Below are 19,707 nucleotides of genomic sequence, written 5' to 3'. Positions count from 1 at the left end.
AGTGGGAGAAACAGATTTCCTGCTGAGCAGGGAGTCCGATGCGGGGCTTGATCCCAGGACTCTGGGATCATGACCTGAGCCAAAGGCAGATGCTTAACGACTGAGCCACGCAGGCACCCCAAATTAACCCTTTTATCATTTGAATTGTCCTGCTTTATCTCTTATATCTTGTCCTAGAGTCCACTATAGCTGCATTAATATAATCATTCCAGCTTTAATATATTTAAAATCATTTATATAATCACTCAAAAATCATTAATATAATCCCTATAAATATATAAATATTTATAAATATATTCATAATATAAATCACATTTAAATTATATTTAAATATCATTAGTATAATTTAAAATCATTAATATAATCACTCCAAAAAGATTTAAAATCTATTTTATTTTTTATTTTATTTATTTATTTTTTAAAGATTTTATTTATTTATTTGACAGAGAGAGAGAGGTCACAAGTAGGCAGAGAGGCAGGCAGAGAGAGAGGAGGAAGCAGGCTCCCCGCCGAGCAGAGAGCCCGATGTGGGGCTCGATCTCAGGACACTGGGATCATGACCCGAGCCGAAGGCAGAGGCCCAACCCACTGAGCCACCCAGGTGCCCCTAAAATCTTTTTTAAAAAAGATTTTATTTATTTGAGAGAGAGAGAGCATGAGCTGGGGGAAGGGCAAAGAGAGGGAGAAACAGGACTCCCCACTGAGCATGGAGACCCATGTGGGGCCTGATATCAGGACCTGAGCTGAAGTCAGACACTTAACAGACTGAGCCACCCAGGCGCTGCCATTATAAACATTTCTAAGTGCACAGTTCAGTGGTATTAAACAGTCATTACGGTGTGCAACCATCACCACCATCCACCTCCATAGCTCTTTTCATCTTGAAAAACTTAAACTCTATACCCATTGAACAGTAATTCTCCAACTGACTTTCCTCCCAAATCCTGGCAAACACCATTCTAACTTTCCATTTCTATGATTTTGACCATTCTAATTACCCCATATAAGTGGAATCAATCATACAGTATTTGTCTTTATTTTTTTTAAGATGTTTATTTATTTGACACAGAGAGAGAGATCACAAGTAGGCAAAGAGGCAGGCAGAGAGAGAGGGGGAAGCAGGCTCCCAGCTGAGCAGAGAGCCTGATGTGGGGCTCGATCTCAGTACCCTGAGATCAGGACCCAAGCCGAAGGCAGAGGCTCAACCCACTGAGCAACCCAGGTGCCCCAGTATTTGTCTTCTTGTAACTGTTTTATTTTGCTTAGCATAATGTTCTCCAGGCTCATCCATGTTGTAGCACAAGTCAGAATTTCCTTCCTTTTCAAAGCCAGATAATATTCTATTGCATGTATATACCACATTTTGCTTATCTATTCATCCACTGGGCTCCTCTCATGATTTAGCTATTATGAATAATGCTGCTATGAATATGGGTGTACAAATATCTCTGTAAGACAGTTTTCAGTTCTTTGGGGGTATATATCCAGAAGCAGAATTTCTGGAACATATGGTAATTCTATTTTTAATTTTCCAAGAACTGCACTACTGTTTTCCATATTGGCTGCAGCAATTTACCTTCTTACCAGTAGGGTGCAAGGATTCCAGTTTTCCACATCCTCACATGTTATTTTTTATTTTTTGGACGGTAGCCAATGGGTATGGGTATGAAGTGGTATCTCATAGCATTGTTTTTGCATTTCTCTAATAAGCAGAGATATTGAGCATCTTTTCATGTGCTTATTGGCCATTTGTGTATCTTCTTTGGAGAAATGTATATTGAAGTCTTTTGCCCACTTTTGAATTGTGTTTTTTGTTTTATTTTGTTTTGGGGTTGTTGAGTTTTACTTCTCTGTATTCCAGACATTAGTCCTTTATCAGATATATGATTTGCAAATATTTTCTCCCATTCTGTGGGTTGCCTGTATATTGTTGATAGAGTGTTCAGTGCACCACATTTTTAAAATTTTCATTAAGATCAATTGTCTAATATTTTGTTTTGTGGTCTGGGCCCCCGGTGTTATATCCAAAATATTGTTGACAAAATCCAAGGTCATGAAGCTTTTGTCCTATTCCTACGTTTTTCTATTGGTAGTTTTATAGTTTTAGGTCTTATATTTAAGTCTTAGATCAATTTTGAGTTAATTTTTTTAAAGGCTTTATTTATTTATTTGACAGAGAGAAAGAGCACAAGCAGGGGGAGCGGCAGGCAGAGGGAGAGGGAGAAGAAGGCTCCCTGCAGGAACCCCAAAGCGGGTCTCTCCCCAGAACCCTGGGGTCATGACCTGAACAGATAGAGCCACAAAGGCATCCCACTAGTTATAGGTCTACTCAGACTTTTCTATTTCTTTTTCTTTTTTAAAAGATTTTACTTATTTATCTGCCACAGAGAGAGAGATCACAAGTAGGCAGAAAGGCAGGCAGAGAGGGGGGAAACAGGCTCCCCGCTGAGCAGGAAGCCCAATGAAGGGCTCAATCCCAGGACCCTGAGATCATGACCGAGCTGAAGGCAGAGGCTTAATCCTCTGAGCCACCCAGGTGCCCCTGGACTTTTCTATTTCTTTGTGATTTAGTCTTGGCAGGTTTTGTATTTCTAGGAATTTGTCCATTTCATCTAGGTTATCTCTCTCTGTTGCTCTCGCTCTATCTTGGATAAATAAAATCTTTAAAAATAATAATAAAATCTACTGAGACTTAACTTGTAGCCTAACAAATGTTCTATCCTGGAAAATGTCCCAGGTGCACTTGAGAAGAATGTGTGTGTGTGTTTGTTGGGTAGAGTGTTCTCTATTAGAGAACATGTCTATTAGACATGGTTGGTTAATTGTGTTAAGTCTTCTATTTCCTTACTTCTGTCTCACTGTCCTATCCATTATTGAGAAAGGGATACTGTAATCTTTAACTATTATTGTAGAACTGTTTCTCCCTCCAATTTTGTCAGTTTTTGCTTCAAATCCCCTGGAAGTTGCTCCAGCTGGAGGGCTTGCAACAATGGAGAAGGGGGGTTATGGTACAACAACGGGTGCCCGTCTCTTCTTCTGCTCCTCTGTATCAAAAGCAGCAATTAGTGATGCCAAAGATTTGGAGGACAGAGTCCTCTTTTGCCCATCTTGGTTCCCACAAGCTGATGCAAGGGTCTCCAGGAACCAATGCACAGTGCCTGACATGTGACTGAGGGGAGAGGGATGGGTAGCTTCTACTGTGCTAAGAGCCAAAACTGACCAAAATTGACTGCAATTTATCATCCAAGCCTTACCCTAGAGGTTGCCTTCAATAGATTCCAGAGTTCCAAAATAGTTACATCAGACAGATTCTGCAGTGCAATTACTGTCTGGGTGAGGAAACAGATTCTTGGTGCTTCCTTCCCTGTCATCTTCTCAGAATCCATTCTTCAAGTTCCTTTTTTTTTTCTTATAAAATAATGCATTATGAAATATATTTGTAATTGTTAGGGCTATACCTGTCTTATAAATTTTTTTCCAGAATTTTCATAGCTAATCTTCCTTATGAGTCTTCCCTTATGATCTCAGAATCAAGTGTCTACTTTCAAAAAGAATCTTGATACTTCCATTGAAAAAATTGTATCTTAATTTAAAAAATATATTGTCAATGATTTAAAAACCAGAACAACCTGAAATTCCTGGATTTCATAAATACTATTAAAATAATAAAGATTATTATAAAAAGTAAATTAATACAGGGTGCCTGGGTCACTCAGTCAGTTAAGCATCTGACTCTTGATTTCAGCTCAGGTCTTGATCTCAGGCTTGTGAGTTCAAGCCCACCACAGACCCCACTTAAAAAAAAAATTAAATCAGGGCCCATGGGTAGTGTCAGCCTGGGGCTCAGGTCTTGATCTAGGGGTCCTGGGATCAAGTCCTGCTCCCTGCTCAGCAGGGAGCCTGCTTCTCCCTCTCCCTCTGCAGCTCTCCCTGCCTGTGCTCTCTCATTTTCTCTGTGTGTGTCTAAAAAAATAAATAAATAAATCTTTAAAAAAATAAATTAATACAGAAGTACATAAGGACTAAGAATTAAACACAAACATTTCCTTATCACTTCCTCCTTCGCTGAGGTAACTACTGTGAACAGTTTGATTGAATCCTTGATACTTAGCCGTATCTTTACAAACTTTTATGTGTACCTCCACAGGCAGGTTTTTATTAATTTTGTTTTATATGTATTGGGATCATTAGAGATGAAGGAGCAATATTATGTATAGATCAATTTTCTGTAATCCTCTGTAGATGCATACTCAGATTGTTTTCTTTTTCCTTCTACCAGCAGCTGTGATCAAAAACCTCTTGTATATATTTCCACATTTGTATATTTCAGAATACATTTCTAGGAGGAATTGCTAGCTAAAAGGGAATGAACGCGTATTTTAAATTTTGAGAGATACTACCAATTTTCAATTAGAACATCAATGATACTCCCACCAACAACATAGCAGGGGCCTTTTCACGCTTTCCTAAATTATAAATACATAGATCTTTTTAATTTTTTCCAGTTTGTAAATCCGAGGTACCTAGCTCACAGCATTTTTATAAGAATCCTGTATATGAAAAGACCTCTCACATGGCCTAGGTTATTGTCAGAATTCCATACATATAATTTTACTGCTCAATCTGCAGTAAAATACGTGTGGAGGCTCTAAAACGTCAAGCAATTTATCATCAGACTTCATTGAGGCCTTAAAGAAATAAATCCAAAGGGCAACTTTTCCAACCCATAAGGCCCGAATGGATGGATCGGCCATAATGGTACTTAGGTATTAAGTTCTTAAGAAATGGGGTGCTCCATTTTTAAAAGTCTCCCCCTACCCCCGCCCCACCCCACCCCAAAAAGAACCCAGCGGCGATCGCCAGCCTGCCTTTGTCTCCCGAGCCACGCACAGCTCCCGCCGGAAGGCCCCTCACGGGCTTGCTTCTCTCTTCACAGAGGAAGGAGGGCTTCCTCCCCGCCCAGGGCCCGGCGACCCCGGGACGCTGCTCGGGCTCTGCATCCGAGCTTGCCGGGGAGCTCGGGAGCCGCCCCGGAGCTGGCTCTCTTCTGACAGCGTCCCGCGTAAGTCCGCGCGAGCCTTGCACATCGGTTCTGGAGCCGGCAGGCGGATCCCACCTGCAGCACGGACTGCGGAGTGAAGGGACCCCCGCCGGACTCCTCGGGCACCCGCGGTGGGAGACGCCGCCGCCGGGACCGGACGTGGGGCGGGATCGCACCCAAGTGCTGTCAGACGGACCGTATTTTTGGGTCAGCGATTTTAGCCTGGATTTTGGCCTAATTCCACCACACAGCGTCTCGGGATTTTGTTTTTCCCAAAGCCTGCGAGATGGGAGGGTATCGAGCCCCGGCCCGCTGCGGCTGCGGGCTTCGGGGAGCGAGCGGGTGGTCACGGAGCGGCCAGCCGCCGAGAGGGTGGGGAAATCCTTCAGGTCCAGCCAATGGTGGGACACACTACACTCCCCGGCGGCCTGGCCTCCCGGCTCGCGCAGACCGCTGGCAGCCGCGACTGCGATTGGCACAATGAGGCGGAAAACCCGCTTACCTCAACCATAACGGCTCTCGATTGGCTGCAGCCCACGGTCTCTTTTCCACAGTCCAAACCTAGAGCCGCTTAGTGATAAATCCCGCCTTAAAAGGCGTTTGATAACAGTTTTACGTGTTGTAAGGCAAATGGTGATTGGTCACAGCGCTCACGGATTCGGTCGGTAGTAAACACAGCGAGCTCCTGGGGCCGTCGATTGGTCGGCGTTCCGGGGGGCCGAGTAAATTCCTCCGGATTCCGCGCGCCGGCTGGCTGCCCTTCTGCCCCGGCCCCGCCCCCGCCCCTTCTCATTGGCTGCAGCTCGGCCGGGGGCTGGAGGAATGGAGCGGAGTAGGCTCTTTCGCGGGCGTCACTTCCGTTTACTGTCGGCCGCCGCCGCGGTGTTCTCAGAGTGCGGCGGCGAACGGGCTGAAGGAGCTGAGGGACGAGAGGCGGGGTGGGCGGAAGGGGGAGGAAATCCCATCGCGGAGACGCCGGCCTGGACGTTCCCGCCTCCTCCGACTCTGTCAGGCCGGATCGGAGAAGGGTCACCGCCTCCTCCAGCGAGCAGGGGGGCGGAGCCCGGCTCAGGTGAGGCGACCCTGTCAGCACCGGCGGCGGTGGAGCGCGCGGGCGCGCTCACGTGGAGACCGTTGAGGTCCGGGAGAGCTAGGCGGGCGGCGCGAGCCGGCTCGCTCCTAGGCGTCGGGGCGCGCGCAGACGCGGACCGGTGACCCCCGCCTACCCTGCCGGTCTTTCTGAAGGGGTATTGTTACCCCTCGGAGCCGAGGGGCCAGGCGGGTGGGAGGCGGGTTCTTCTGCGCAGGCGTCCCCCAGGTCCCGACGCCAGGCTGTCTGCCGGGTGGGGCGGGGGCTCTTGCCCCCACGGAGACGCGGGCTGGCGGCGTTGGTTGCCGGGATGGGGTGGACAAGGCCCAGGACCTACAGGCCGGCGGGTTAACAGAGGATCTGCCGCCCAGCGGGATGGGGTCGGGTGGCTTCGTTGCCCTCTTCTGGGTCTGTGAGCGTCGAGGTTTTCTTTCACCCGAGCGAGACCAAGGCGGTCTGGAATCGGGACCGGCGGTTGACCCTGCAGGGGTGGAGCCAGCCTTTTGGAATGCCCCAGCTTGTTATCTGAGAACTGAACTGTTTCTGGGCATTTATTGAATGTCCACTTTTTCCAGGCTTCGTGCTAGGAGCTGTGGGGGTTGGAGCGGTAAAAACAGCCGTTCCCCCTCTTCCCCTTGTTTGAAGGACGGATTTGGACGTAAATGTTAACATCGGGCAGTGAATTAAAGGGGAGGGGGGAGGGGGGAAGGTCAGTCTTTTGCCTTACAAAAACAAAAAAACGGGGAAAAAAAGGTTGTTATAAAGTCAGTCTGCATTCTGCCCTGGTGGAGAGTATTGTAAGGAACTAAGTTCTCTATAGGAGACAAATCCTAAGTGTTTATTCGGAGAAAAATGTTTACGGAAAAGAACAGTAAAGTCTTGATCAGTAAGGAATGTGCTTCGGTTCTGGTTAATTTGAATGAATAGAAGGAACCCTTCGCCTTCAAAATTGAAGACAAAACTTTTCCCCTAATACATTCATATACTTTTTGGTTGTAGTACGTAGAAGATACTGGGATCTTTAGAGGTTGAAGAGACTGCTATGCGTTAGTCATTGATGATTTGTTATTCTTGTGCAGACTCTTGAGCCCTAGATCGCTAAAATAGGTGTGCTGGCCGCCTTGTTTGTCCTCCAGGGCTTGCTTTCATTTGCTAATCCTGCGATTTCCGAGAGGAGGGTGGTTGGCAGCAAGCTAAAAGAGCCGAGGTGGGGGAAGAGACCAGTTGCGCAGAAAAAAAAAAGTTTTTAGAGAATGGCTCCTAAACCAAGGGAAGGCCTGCTGCTATTGCTTTAACTCTAGCTGGAAATTCCAGCAAACTTGGGAAGACTGGCCTGGGCACCACTGCCAGCTTGGTGACCTGCCAGGTGAGACTAACTCGTTGGGGACCTGTTCTGGGCCTTTGTGTTTTGCTGAATAAATGAACCCAGACTTTTTAGAGTTCTGAAGTCTTGTTTTTGATGTGCTCCTTTTTGTTCTAAAAATTGTCAAAACGTAGTTAGCTGGGGATGCTGGCAAACTGTATTCTGGTTAATTGAGGTAGGTCTAGCAAAATTCTTAATGTGATAAGATTTGGAAGAAAAGCATCTAAAAATAGGTGTTTTCCTAAATTTAGAGATCAGTGCTCTCAAAAGAGACTTTGTTGAAATATTGTTACAAGAAGGTGAAGTCATTTTAAAAAATCACTTTGATAAAAAGATGCATCCGAATATTTTAATACTTAAAGTACTGAGCACTGAGGTACCTGGGTGGCTCGGATAAGTGCCCAACTTGATTTAGGCTCAGGTCATGATCTCAGACTAGGTGCAGTGAGATTGAGCCTGGGTGGGGTGGAGCCTGCTTAAGATTCTCTCTCTCCCTCTGCCTTTCCCTCCCCTAAAATAATAATAATAAAATTAAAAATACTAAAAAAATAAAGTAGTTAACATAAATTATATTGAATTGGAATTCTTCGGTGGGGGTGCAACTTAAAACTGTATTACGTAGAGTGAGATAAAGCTTGCTGTAGTGCCCACACAGTATCTTGAATTTTCCTGTTTCTCCTTGGAAAGGGAAAAAGAAAATTTAAGATATTGGGTCAGTGTTAGCTTTCAACTTGTATTTTTTAAATGTATATTTGTTGTGAACAAATACTTCTCTCCTCTGTCAGTTTTAAACATATTTCTCTTTTACTGTACTGAACATTTCTCAAATATGGACATTGAACAGTAGGAGCCAAATTTTGTTAGTGTAGCAGGTGGGCTGCAATGTAACACTACACTGCACCTTTTGTCTGAGTATGAAGTGAACTTCTCATATGCTAACAGACCAGCTGTTTCTGAGTGAACTGTGGTTCTTACAGTTGTTTTCATCATTTTCATCACTGAATAGTGGCTTTTCATCTCAAGGTCCAATTTGGGGGGGAGCCTTTCATTTGATTATTTATACATATATATGCTAAAAGCTTTGATTTATCTTTCTGACAGCTCCAACAGATTAGGAATTGTGTTGGAGTACTGATTTTTTTGTACTGTAATAGGCATATTGTGCTGTACCCTGGAAGGAAGGCTCTATGCACGGCTCATATCAAGGAGCTGGGACTTGGGCTCCATCCATCTCTTTGAGGGTAGAGTATTTATGTAATTTACTTGGGATTTTTCTGCACAGGAGATTTGACACTTCTCTCCCATTTATTTTTGTAAGCAGTCTATATCAGTATGGATCTATGGATATTTATATATTGGGGTATAATCCAATGCTATTTTATTTATCTTTTTGCTCATGTTGTTCCAGTTTTGGCCTTTGGGAGCGCTTCTTTTGGGTCCCATGTCCCTTTCAAATACTTCCATTTTCATGTTTGTTTGAAGCATCTCCTGAGTTTTTGACACTGTAAGATACTGCAGGCTTATCTTGTATATTTTCAGCCCCAGTACTAGAATCAGCCATTTCTCCAAAGAGCACTAACTCCTTTTGTTAGAAAATTGTCCAAGATCTGGACACCAGGATTTTCAGTGGTATTGATTTACATTTCTTTGAAAATCTCTTCCATGTCTAGGTTAAAAGAAGACAGGTGGATTCTCTTACCTGCTTTTGTATTCAATTTGTTGTGATACAGTCTTGATTAAAGTATACCAAAAAACACCCAGAGTCACACAGATATGTACTTGGAAAAGGGAAGAGTATTTTCGTAGCTTTTTCAAATAACTCTGGATGTTTTGGTACTGTAACAGAGCGTAGCAAATGGTATTTTCTTAAGTGCTTGGTTAGTAGCAGTGTGTAATCTGAAACCATGTCAACAAACTTTTCATATTCTGTTACATTGAAATACATTCGTTTGTATCTTGCACTTTGAATTTTTTTAATCCATAACTTATTTTTTAACATCACACTTTATAACATTGGTCATTTGGAACATACTCATTCATTGGCTTATGCAGATCTTCCAAATGTTGATGCATTTATAATATTAAAAAAAAATCACCTTCTATTAATATCACCAGTGATCTCACTGGGTTTGAGCACTGGGAAACTGGGAAACTCTCAGTAACATAAATTTCCCAAATTTCCAATTTTTACCTGAAAGCTGAAATTTTATCATAGGCAACAAATACTATAATGTATTATTATATCTATAATAAAATGTAAGTTGTTTTCCTTGAAATGACAAGCTCATTTCATTCCTCCTTAAAGAATGTCTGGCAAATACCCAAGTCTAAATGTCTAAATAACCATAATTTATCGTTCTTCTTCCAAGTTATAATGGTGCTCCATTAAAAAGGCAATTAGTTTAGCTTACAACTCAGAAACTGCACAAGGACTTTTCCCTGCATTGCATTTTAGTGTGCAGCGCAGTTACTTCGCGTGTACTTTCCATTTCATCTCACATAATGTTAAAAAAGACACGTATTCGAGAACTGAAACAATACGAAGGGAAGGGGAGATTTGGTCCCCTGTAGCGTAAGCATTCTTGTAGAAGTGGCTGTGGCCACACGCAAAGACAGCATTCTGGCCAGATTGTTCCTGCTGCGCAGTTCAAGCTCAGGTGTCCAGTCTTGCCATCAGTTCTTTCAGCAGCTTACTGTTATGCTTACTGTTATGCTTAGGTTAGCTAGAAACTGTTGTTGCAACCAAGAACCCTGATTCTTATTGTGCTCAAGCCATCAAAAATGGAATTTAAACAATTTTTTTTTTACAAAAGTTACCTGAAAAGTGATGATAGTCTTCAGTTGAAAGTTATATGCCTCTTTGTTAACTTTTCCGACAACATGTGGTGATCGTTAATATCAGTTATGAGCATTCGCTATCCAATACCTGCCTTTCTAGCCTTACCTGCTCTCCAGCCAGAACAGATGCGCTGCCTCCCCCACCTCAAACCTCTACCCACTTTTGCCTCCGTTTGGAATGTATTTTATAGCTCCTTTTATCCAAGTGCAAACTTGTACCCAGTTCTGTTGTCAGGGCCACCAAGAAGCTGGAAATAACGTCTGCCTTCTCTGAGCCACTGAGCACACTTCAACTTAGGTGGCACTTAGTGCTCTCCACTTGGTAATAGTTATTTGTAGGTGTCGTGTTTCCAGTAAGCACCCGTGACAGGACTATGCTATATCAGTCTCTGTTCCATAGCACTTAACTTTGAGCAAAGCAAGCACTTCCAAACATGGAATGAATGAATTTGTATACCAGTTACACAAGCATCTTCATGGGCTGCTGTGATCTCTAGAGTTGTGTAGCGCCTCCAGTACAGGGCTCCCAAGTTGCTGGGCTTTTCTCCTTTAGTGGGTCAGCTGTCGCCCTTTTTTTGCAGCTGTCAACGCGGAGCCGCCTCTTGCCCTCATTCTGGAATTGCTGTTGCTCATCTTTAATCAGTTAGGAAACTAGAAAAACTTGAATTTTTTTTGTTTCTAAGACAAAAGACTATGTAAACGCTTGAGGGGCTTTCCTATGAGGAACTCTTTATACGTAGACTTTGATCTTTATTTTGGATATTCAGAGACTTTCTGAGTTTTGGCTGATTTTAGAGTAGTTGGGACTCTCAGGAAAATGACTGTTGGGCAATATGGTGGTGTCGTTCATCATTATACAGTCCGTGCTCGTTCAGTAAATAATTTAATGCGCTGTGTATCAGACACTTTGCAGGGGGAGAGAGAAAATGCAATCCCTGCCCTCAAAAAGCTGTTTTAGTAGAAACAGCATTTGAGTTTGCACTAGGAATGTAAGTAGGGCACTAAAACATTTCCTTATTCAAACAGAATCATGAAGTTCTAGGTCAGCTAATCGTCAGGAATTTTGAACTGGAAAACAAGGTGGCAGAGCAGGGAGAGTTGGAGGGTAGGGGAGATGGTAAGGGATCGGGCTCTGGCTTGAGTTCATGCTTTTTAGTCCTTGATACAGTCCCTTTTCCCTAGACCTGATCTGTCCAGTTTCTGAGCCAGCCCTGACAGAGCGGCAACAGAGATGATAAAATGAGCCAATGCTGACAGATCGAGTTCTGGGGTTGACGCTGGCACCTATGTGCCCACCTAGTCCTGGCCATTCCCTACTTACACTTAGTCAAATCAGAACAATGGGCAAACGTGCCAGGACTCCAGGACTTGGAGCTCTGTCAAAAATCCTAGACTGCTTGTCTGGGACCTTGCCTAGTTTTGCTCGCTTACACTTATTTTTGTTTATATCATCTCTAAAAGTGGAGGAAAAGTTCTTTTTGGTTATTCTTTTCTGCTAGGGTCTTATCTAGATTAGGGATATTGAATGTTAAGAATCCCTTAGACTGTTAAGACACTTCCTGCAGGTGGCAACTTTGCAGGGCCTGCCTGGCATACAGGCAGCAAATCACTCGATACGGTATTATATAGATGGTATTTGAGTGTAGGTGTGCTTTTCCTTACCAAGTCAGTATATTATTGAAAAGCATGTGGATAAATCAATATATAAGTCAAATAGTTTAAAATGTGCTATTAATTGGTTTATTCTCCTCAAACACAAATGAACTTTTTTATTAGTCTAAGTAAAGCATTATTAGGAAAGTAAATCTATTGAGAAAACAGTCACCTCTTGATTATTCATGTTAATAAAATGAGAGTGGTATAAGTGTATTTTCTTAATTATATTTAGTTTGGAAATTACTAAAAATCTGTTCCTGCAGATAACAAATATTGTACTGTATATTTGCTATGAGTCAGACATATACAAATTGGCAGATTACTTGCTGTATCTCTTCCAACTCTATAGACTCAGATTGTCACATTTTGAAATCTTTTAGAGAGACCTGAAGCTTTTTTCCTTGGCATGAAGGCTTCAGACAATAGCTCTTGGTAAAGCACATATTTTTCCAGCTCGAGCTCTTTTTTTTATGGCTTTTACACTGGAACTCTGAGTTGGCTACATATGCTTGGGAGTTTTGAATAACCATGATCTTGATTCACGATTCTCTTCCATCAGAGCTGAAAGTAACACATTTTATATCTCCCAAACTAACAGAATTTTTTTTAAAATACCCCTTCTAGATCCACAAAGGTTTTAAGATAGCCATGTTACTTAGGTTTTTCTGAAATTGTGTTAAACCTTATGTTTATCTTGACCAGGTTAAGATAAAAGGGGAATTCACTGGCTCATGAAATAGGAAATCCTAGGGTGATGGCACTTATAGTCATGGCTGGATCCCAGGGTCTTGCTGTCATCAGGACATTGTTTTGGGGGTATTGCTTTCTTTTGTATTGGCTTCCTTTTTAGACAGGCAACAGTGGCCACCATCAGTACTAGACTCACATCTATCTTGTAACTTGCAAGCTGGGTGAAGAGAGTCCCAGGGCAGATGCTAGTTGGCATGGCTGGGGTCACATACCCATCTCTAAAATAATCACCGGAGTCATGGGGCCAGATCTCCCTGGATTATTTGTTCACTCCTGAAACTCAAAGGTTCAGGGCAGTCTGGTCTGCACCACAAGCACTAAAAATGGGTGAGAAGTGATTTCCCCCAAAGACGTAGTAGGCTGACCGTCCCCCACCCACAAGAAAAAGTGTCCTTTGGAGGTAGTATTTAAAGTGTTTGCCTCTTTATCTGTGAGGAAGCATTAACAAGCTTCATGTTACTGTAGTCACTTGGTGCTGTGTAACAGCTCACTTCCATTCAGCGTTCCATGGCTTGAGACAAAAATCATTTTATTACTACCTTGAACAGTTCTAGGGGTTGCCTGGGCTCAGCTAGATGACTCTCTCTTAAGGTCTGTCATGGGGTTGAAGTCAGACCGTGACTGGGGCTGAAGTCACCTTGAAGGCACACTCCTGCCTGGGAGTGAGTGCCAGCTGTCACCTAGGCTTCAGCTAGGCTTCCTCGCGGCATGGGCGGCTGAGTTCCAAGAGCAAGCCAGAAAGAGCAGACAAAAGCTCTGTTGCCTTTTACGACCCAGCTCCCAAGTCAGTGGGAATGGAAGAAAAACACTGTAATTTCTGCCGTGGTCCTAGATTTGTCTGGCTTCAAGGCAAATGAACACGGACCCCACCTCTGGATGAGAGGAGTGCCAGTGTCACACTGCAAGAAAGCATGCTGATGCGTGATCTTAGTATGGCCAGGCCTCTTGGAAAGTACAGTCTGCCTTACACATTGCCTTATTTCAAGCGACTAGTTTTTATAAAGAACATGAAACATGAATTAGGTGTGGGTTGTCCTTTATACTGACCAGATCACTTTGTTGCCTAGTGTCTCATGTAGGCTCTCTGTCTTTTCTCCTTTTCTGATAGCATCTCATTTCCCGTTTGTGAATTATCTCAACCCACTTTATGCATAATCATGTTAGGTGGATAAATCAGCATCTAGCCTGTCAATAGAGAAGAATAGAAAAACAGAAAAAACAAAACAAAATCCTCCTTCTTTGCTTCCCTAAAACAGTCGTGGGGATGCAGGTAGGTCCCTAAGCCCAGCACATAAGAGCTCTCCTAGAGCTTCCAATAGGTTGTTTATTAGATTTCCAGCCAGTCCTTCTGTCTTGGCCCTACCTTTAGTCTGCTTCCCTGGCACCCCTGCAGCCAATTCCTGAGCCTTTGGGTGGGTAGGGGGCTTCTATGTAAGTCAGGTGGTTTTTCTCCACTGCCAGGTTTGCATTTAGCTCTCTGGGTATGCTGAGTCAGTTCGGACTCATTCCTTTACCTGGTCACCTGCTACCAAAATGCTACTGTTGCTCTTCCTTGTGGGATTGTATCTTTGAAAAAACAGCAAATCCAAAAACTTTAGTCCTTTTAATGAGGGCAAATGCATGTGTGCAATCTACCGTCCTCTGTAACTGGAAACCTTACCCACTAATACTGATCTGCCTCTCTCACTCTTAAGGTTGCTAGAAGACTGGAATTTCATGGAGGTTATTCACTGTCCTTAGGGAGTGCAGAATTGTAATTCACGTCCATAGGATAGCCATTCCACCACTTACACTTTGGTCTTTTCTAACATGGGTCCCTAAGTGTTAAAAGTGGGTCCTGCGAAGAGTGAAGGGGAGCCTGTAAATAGCCAGTAGCTGATACCATGTGTCTTCTTGCTTCTGGGCTTGTTAGCTGAATTGGCATTTGTTCCTTATTTGACAGGTTTTTAGTCTGTGTGCCATCATGAGAAATATCAAAAGCTTTAAAAGGCCCAAGCTTGGGCGCCTGGGTGGCTCAGTGGGTTAAGCCTCTGCCTTCGGCTCAGGTCATGATTTCAGGGTCCTGGGATCGAATCCCGCATCGGGCTCTCTGCTTGGCAGGGAGCCTGCTTCCTCCTCTCTCTCTCTGCCTGCCTCTCTGCCTGCTTGTGATCTCGCTCTGTCAAATAAATAAAATCTTTAAAAAAAAAAAAAAAAAAAAAGGTCCAAGCTTGGCTGTCCACGTCTCTTTTCATCACATCCTCTGTGCTCTGACTTTGGCTTCAGCATTTCTAAGGTCTTAATGCTTTCTTTCTTTGTTCTTTCTATAGGATCATGGATTTTCCTGGACACTTTGAACAGATCTTCCAGCAGCTGAACTACCAGAGACTTCACGGGCAGCTCTGTGATTGTGTCATTGTCGTGGGGAACAGACATTTTAAAGCCCACCGCTCGGTACTGGCGGCATGCAGCACGCATTTCCGAGCCCTCTTCTCAGTGGCAGAGGGAGATCAGACCATGAACATGATCCAGCTGGACAGCGAGGTAGTGACAGCGGAGGCCTTTGCCGCACTGATTGACATGATGTACACCTCCACGCTCATGCTGGGGGAGAGCAATGTTATGGATGTCTTATTGGCAGCCTCTCACCTGCATTTGAACTCTGTTGTTAAGGCATGTAAACATTACTTAACGACAAGGACGCTGCCCATGTCTCCCCCCAGCGAGCGCGTCCAGGAGCAGAGTGCCCGCATGCAGCGCTCCTTTATGCTGCAGCAGCTGGGGCTAAGCATCGTGAGCTCAGCCCTCAATTCCAGCCAGAGTGGCGAGGAGCAGCCGGCCCCCATGAGCTCCTCACTGCGCAGTAACCTGGACCAACGGACGCCCTTCCCCATGAGACGCCTTCATAAGCGCAAGCAGTCCGCAGAGGAGCGGGCCAGGCAGCGCCTCCGGCCTGCCATGGATGAGTCTTCCATTGCTGACGTCACGCCAGAGAATGGGCCATCGGGGGTTCACTCTCGGGAGGAGTTCTTTTCACCCGATTCCCTGAAAATCGTGGACAACCCTAAGGCTGACGGAATGGCCGACAACCAGGAAGACAGTGCCATCATGTTTGACCAGTCTTTTGGTGCTCAAGAAGACGCCCAGGTGCCCAGCCAGTCCGACAATACTGCTGGCAACATGGCCCAGTTGTCCATGGCCTCTCGTGCAACTCAGGTTGAGACTAGTTTTGAGCAGGAAGCTGCCGCCGAGAAAAGTGGTTTTCAATGTGAAAATCCCGAGGTTGGCCTTGGAGAGAAGGAGCACATGAGAGTGGTGGTTAAGTCTGAGCCCCTGAGCTCTCCTGAGCCTCAGGATGAAGTGAGCGATGTGACCTCCCAAGCAGAAGGCAGTGAATCCGTGGAAGTGGAAGGGGTTGTGGTCAGTGCTGAGAAGATAGACCTCAGCCCTGAAAGTAGTGATCGGAGTTTTTCAGATCCCCAGTCTAGCACGGACAGGGTAGGTGACATCCATATTTTGGAAGTCACGAATAACCTGGAGCATAAATCCACTTTCAGCATTTCAAATTTTCTTAACAAGAGCAGAGGGAGTAACTTTAGTGCAAGTCAGAACAATGATGATAATATCCCAAACACTACTAGTGACTGTAGGCTGGAGGGGGAGGCCCCTTACCTGTTGAGTCCAGAGGCTGGGCCTGCGGGCGGGCCCTCTTCGGCCCCTGGCTCTCACGTGGAGAACCCGTTCAGCGAGCCTGCAGACTCCCATTTCGTCAGGCCTATGCAAGAAGTGATGGGCCTGCCCTGCGTGCAGACCTCAGGCTACCAAGGAGGAGAACAGTTTGGGATGGACTTTTCCAGGTCTGGTTTGGGTCTTCACTCCTCCTTCTCCAGGGTCATGATGGGCTCCCCGAGAGGAGGAGCCAGTAACTTTCCATACTACCGACGCATAGCTCCCAAAATGCCAGTCGTAACGTCTGTCAGGAGCTCACAGATCCCAGAAAACTCAGCCAGTTCCCAGCTAATGATGAACGCAGCCACGTCCTCCTTTGAAAATGGCCATCCTTCGCAGCCTGGCCCTCCACAGTTGACCAGGGCATCCGCCGATGTCCTGTCTAAGTGCAAGAAGGCCTTGTCAGAGCACAACGTCTTGGTTGTAGAGGGCGCTCGCAAGTACGCCTGCAAAATCTGCTGCAAGACTTTTCTGACCCTGACGGATTGCAAGAAGCACATCCGAGTTCACACAGGGGAAAAGCCCTACGCCTGCCTCAAGTGCGGCAAGAGGTTCAGTCAGTCCAGCCACCTGTATAAACACTCAAAGACCACGTGTCTGCGCTGGCAGAGCAGCAACCTCCCCAGCACTTTGCTCTAACCCCCACCCCTCGATGTCGGGCTGGTGCCTGTTGTCCGACTGAAGCGGACGGCTCTTCTGGTTGGTGGTGAACGCCATTGGGTTTGAGGCTTCCGGCCCCCCCCCCCCCCCCCGACGGCTCGTGCAAATTCCGGTGACTAGTAAGTGGAGAATTCACATGCGGAGCACTTGTGCCGCTGCTGCTTCTCGGAACGAGATGCAGGCTTTTGGAGGGACGTGATCCCTGAAACCGAGTTCTTCCTTAGGGCTGAGTAAAGCAGTCAGAAAGTAGTTTGTAATTCATGGCGTTAAAAGTGGCACATTTAAAAAATTAAAAATGGAAGTGCAAAAAAATTTTTTTAGCAATTTTTGTAAAACTCTGAAGCATTAAGTAACTTTCCTATATCCTCTGAAGGGAATATTATATACCTGTACAGCGATGCAGAACACACTTACGTGTAACCAGTGGCGAGCTTGTGCCTGTCTGAAAGGAAGGCCCTTAAGGACATGCCTGTCCGCCACGAATGCTTTAAAGTGTATCATGAGCTAGGCCTAGGCCTCAGTACTGTATTTTTAATTTTCGTCTCCACTGCAGTCACAGGCACTGCACTTTGATGGTGCTGACACTGGGTCCAGAGCGAGCATTCTCTGGACTGTTAGGTGTACATACTTTTGAAAACACTACTGCTGGCTAGATGTTTTAATAGTTTTTCCTGGTTTTAAAAACACAGTTGTAAATTGAGTATGGACTGTAGGGAGTGGCAAGTAAGGTGTTGTTTCTGTATGTGCTGTTTTAGCGGTATTTTACCCAACTTGTATTACATATGTTACAGTTCCATGTTTGGAAGTCAGAGAAGAGCTAGTGTTTGTCTTTGTTCTAATAATGTGGAGTCCTGTTTTGTGGGATCTTTTCATGGTGCATTCACCCTTCACTGCGTCCAGGCTTTGGGGTCCCATCCAGCCTGACACATCTCACCTGCGACAGGCCCGCTCTCTGCTTTGCTTCTCCGCGCTCCCTGCCCCACGTGGCATTCTTGTCCAGGCCTGCATTAACTGTTTCTATTGCAAACTAACCAAAAATGATGCTAATCTCTTTCCACCGTGGGTTTATCACTTTTATATACTGTAGTCTTAAAGTCTAGACCCTGAGCTTTTATCATTGTTGCCCCAACCTAAGACCGAGAATGTTTCAAATTGTTTAAAATCCAAACATAGTAGTGTTATTCCCAGATAAATATTTTCCAGACTTTATAAGAAAGTTTGGGAGCCCAGAACATGGAAGTCACCGAGTAGCACCCGAGATGGAGGACACAGTTGGGCCGCTGCCCGGGGCCTCCGTGGGTTCCGCTGCCTCGCTTCTCAGGGCTGCCAGTGGCACCTGTGCAAAGCCCAGCCTGGGCTTGTGTGCATCCGGGGGTCTCTGGAGAGCTCACGGATTCCGCCTAATTCATGCGAACTTGAGTTCATGTTTTACACAGCTCTTTCAGAGACACCAAACCACTGTGCGTAATCAAAAGAAGTCCTTCGGTTCTTACTTAGAACTGTTTAGAAAGCAAAATACGTGTAGCCCAAAACAATCAGCATGCGTTTTCTTCCCTTAATCTAGTGTGTGCATTTACACATCTGTCTGTGGATAAATTCACATTGTTCATAGTCAGGCTTAGCATCTCCTGTGAACGGATTCCCAGGGAGGAAAGCCAAAAAGGAAACTTCTGTGATTCCTCTCCTTTCCAGCAGACGTGGGAAAGAGACTGCTGGAGGCTAATGGGATCACGTGTGAAATGCAGTTGTGCGTGTGGCTGTTGTTAGAGTCGTGTTCTGATTGGATGTGGGGGGGTTCCTTATCCACACCTATACTAGATGTGGGGACCAGCGTCTTATGGGAAGATTAACCTTGGGAGGCAGGTGGGTCAACGTGGAACACAAGAGAGTCCCTGCCTGGGCCTGGGGAGAGGAGCCAGTGGCAGCGGGAAGAGCAGGGGTACTCTCCTTCCTTCCCTTCCATCTTGGCGGGGAGAGGCCAGGCGGCTGCGCCTCACCTCAGTTCAGCCTCAGTGGTCCTGGCTTTCGGGACTGTCTCTGATACAGCGCCTGGAGCCCCGTCTCTCCACTGCTAGATGGATTCTGGAATCTCTCATCTACCTCTTAGTTGATCGGTCTACATGTGAGAAGCAAGCTTTTGGACCAGTGTCCTCATACATGCTATAAAACTTAAAAATAATTCAGAGGTTCCCTGCAAAACCAGTCTCAGGGTTCCTGTGATCCATAGTTTCTACCTGAATTAGAACTGGTTTTGGGTACCTGAATTTTGATTGGTTAGCCTTAATTATAGCCTGGCATGGTCATTTCTGGTGGGCAAGTCACAAGGTTCTATCAGGGCACCCAAGTCAGTGGTGCTATGCTGGTCAAAATTCGAGATTTTGAAATAAAAAATTTGTCACATTCATGCCTCTAACTAACTACGTGTTTTTTCTTTGCTTAGGTTATTAAGGTTGAAAGAAAAAAGGGAAGTATGGCTTTCTCCCCTAACTCTGCTTTGACCAGTACTTTTTTAAAAAAACCAAACCTCCTCCAAAACAGTCTTAATGGTGTCCATCACAATTATTGTCACTGCCCTCAATTCAGTCCCTCTGCTCTCCCTGC

The 19,707-nt window shown here is 45.1% G+C and overlaps 1 protein-coding gene across 4 annotated transcripts; it reads left to right on the top strand.

The window, feature by feature from the left end:
• The first annotated feature begins 5,984 nt into the window (after nt 1-5,984).
• ZBTB5 (zinc finger and BTB domain containing 5) lies at nt 5,985-19,510 on the top strand. Of its 4 annotated transcripts, none has more exons than XM_004747615.3 (2): nt 5,985-6,113; nt 15,048-19,510. In XM_004747615.3, the coding sequence occupies exon 2, from the start codon at nt 15,052-15,054 to the stop codon at nt 17,083-17,085; it is 2,034 nt and encodes a 677-aa protein (XP_004747672.2). In that variant the 5' UTR covers nt 5,985-6,113; nt 15,048-15,051; the 3' UTR covers nt 17,086-19,510. The 4 variants fall into 4 exon arrangements, with proteins under 4 accessions (XP_004747672.2, XP_012909237.2, XP_004747674.2 ...); XM_013053783.2 differs by lacking the exon at nt 5,985-6,113 and adding an exon at nt 6,130-6,180; XM_004747617.3 differs by lacking the exon at nt 5,985-6,113 and adding an exon at nt 6,215-6,288.
• Nucleotides 19,511-19,707: the final 197 nt, after the last annotated feature.

Source organism: Mustela putorius, unplaced genomic scaffold (genome assembly GCF_011764305.1).
Source record: "Mustela putorius furo isolate JIRA1106 unplaced genomic scaffold, ASM1176430v1.1 tig00000580_pilon_pilon_pilon, whole genome shotgun sequence".
NCBI lineage: Eukaryota > Metazoa > Chordata > Mammalia > Carnivora > Mustelidae > Mustela > Mustela putorius.
This window is presented reverse-complemented; position numbering and strand designations above follow the sequence as displayed.

Coding starts and splice junctions, on each gene's coding strand:
- ZBTB5 (XM_004747615.3), top strand. CDS start 15,052: ATGGATTTTCCTGGACACTTTGAACAGATCTTCCAGCAGCTGAACTAC.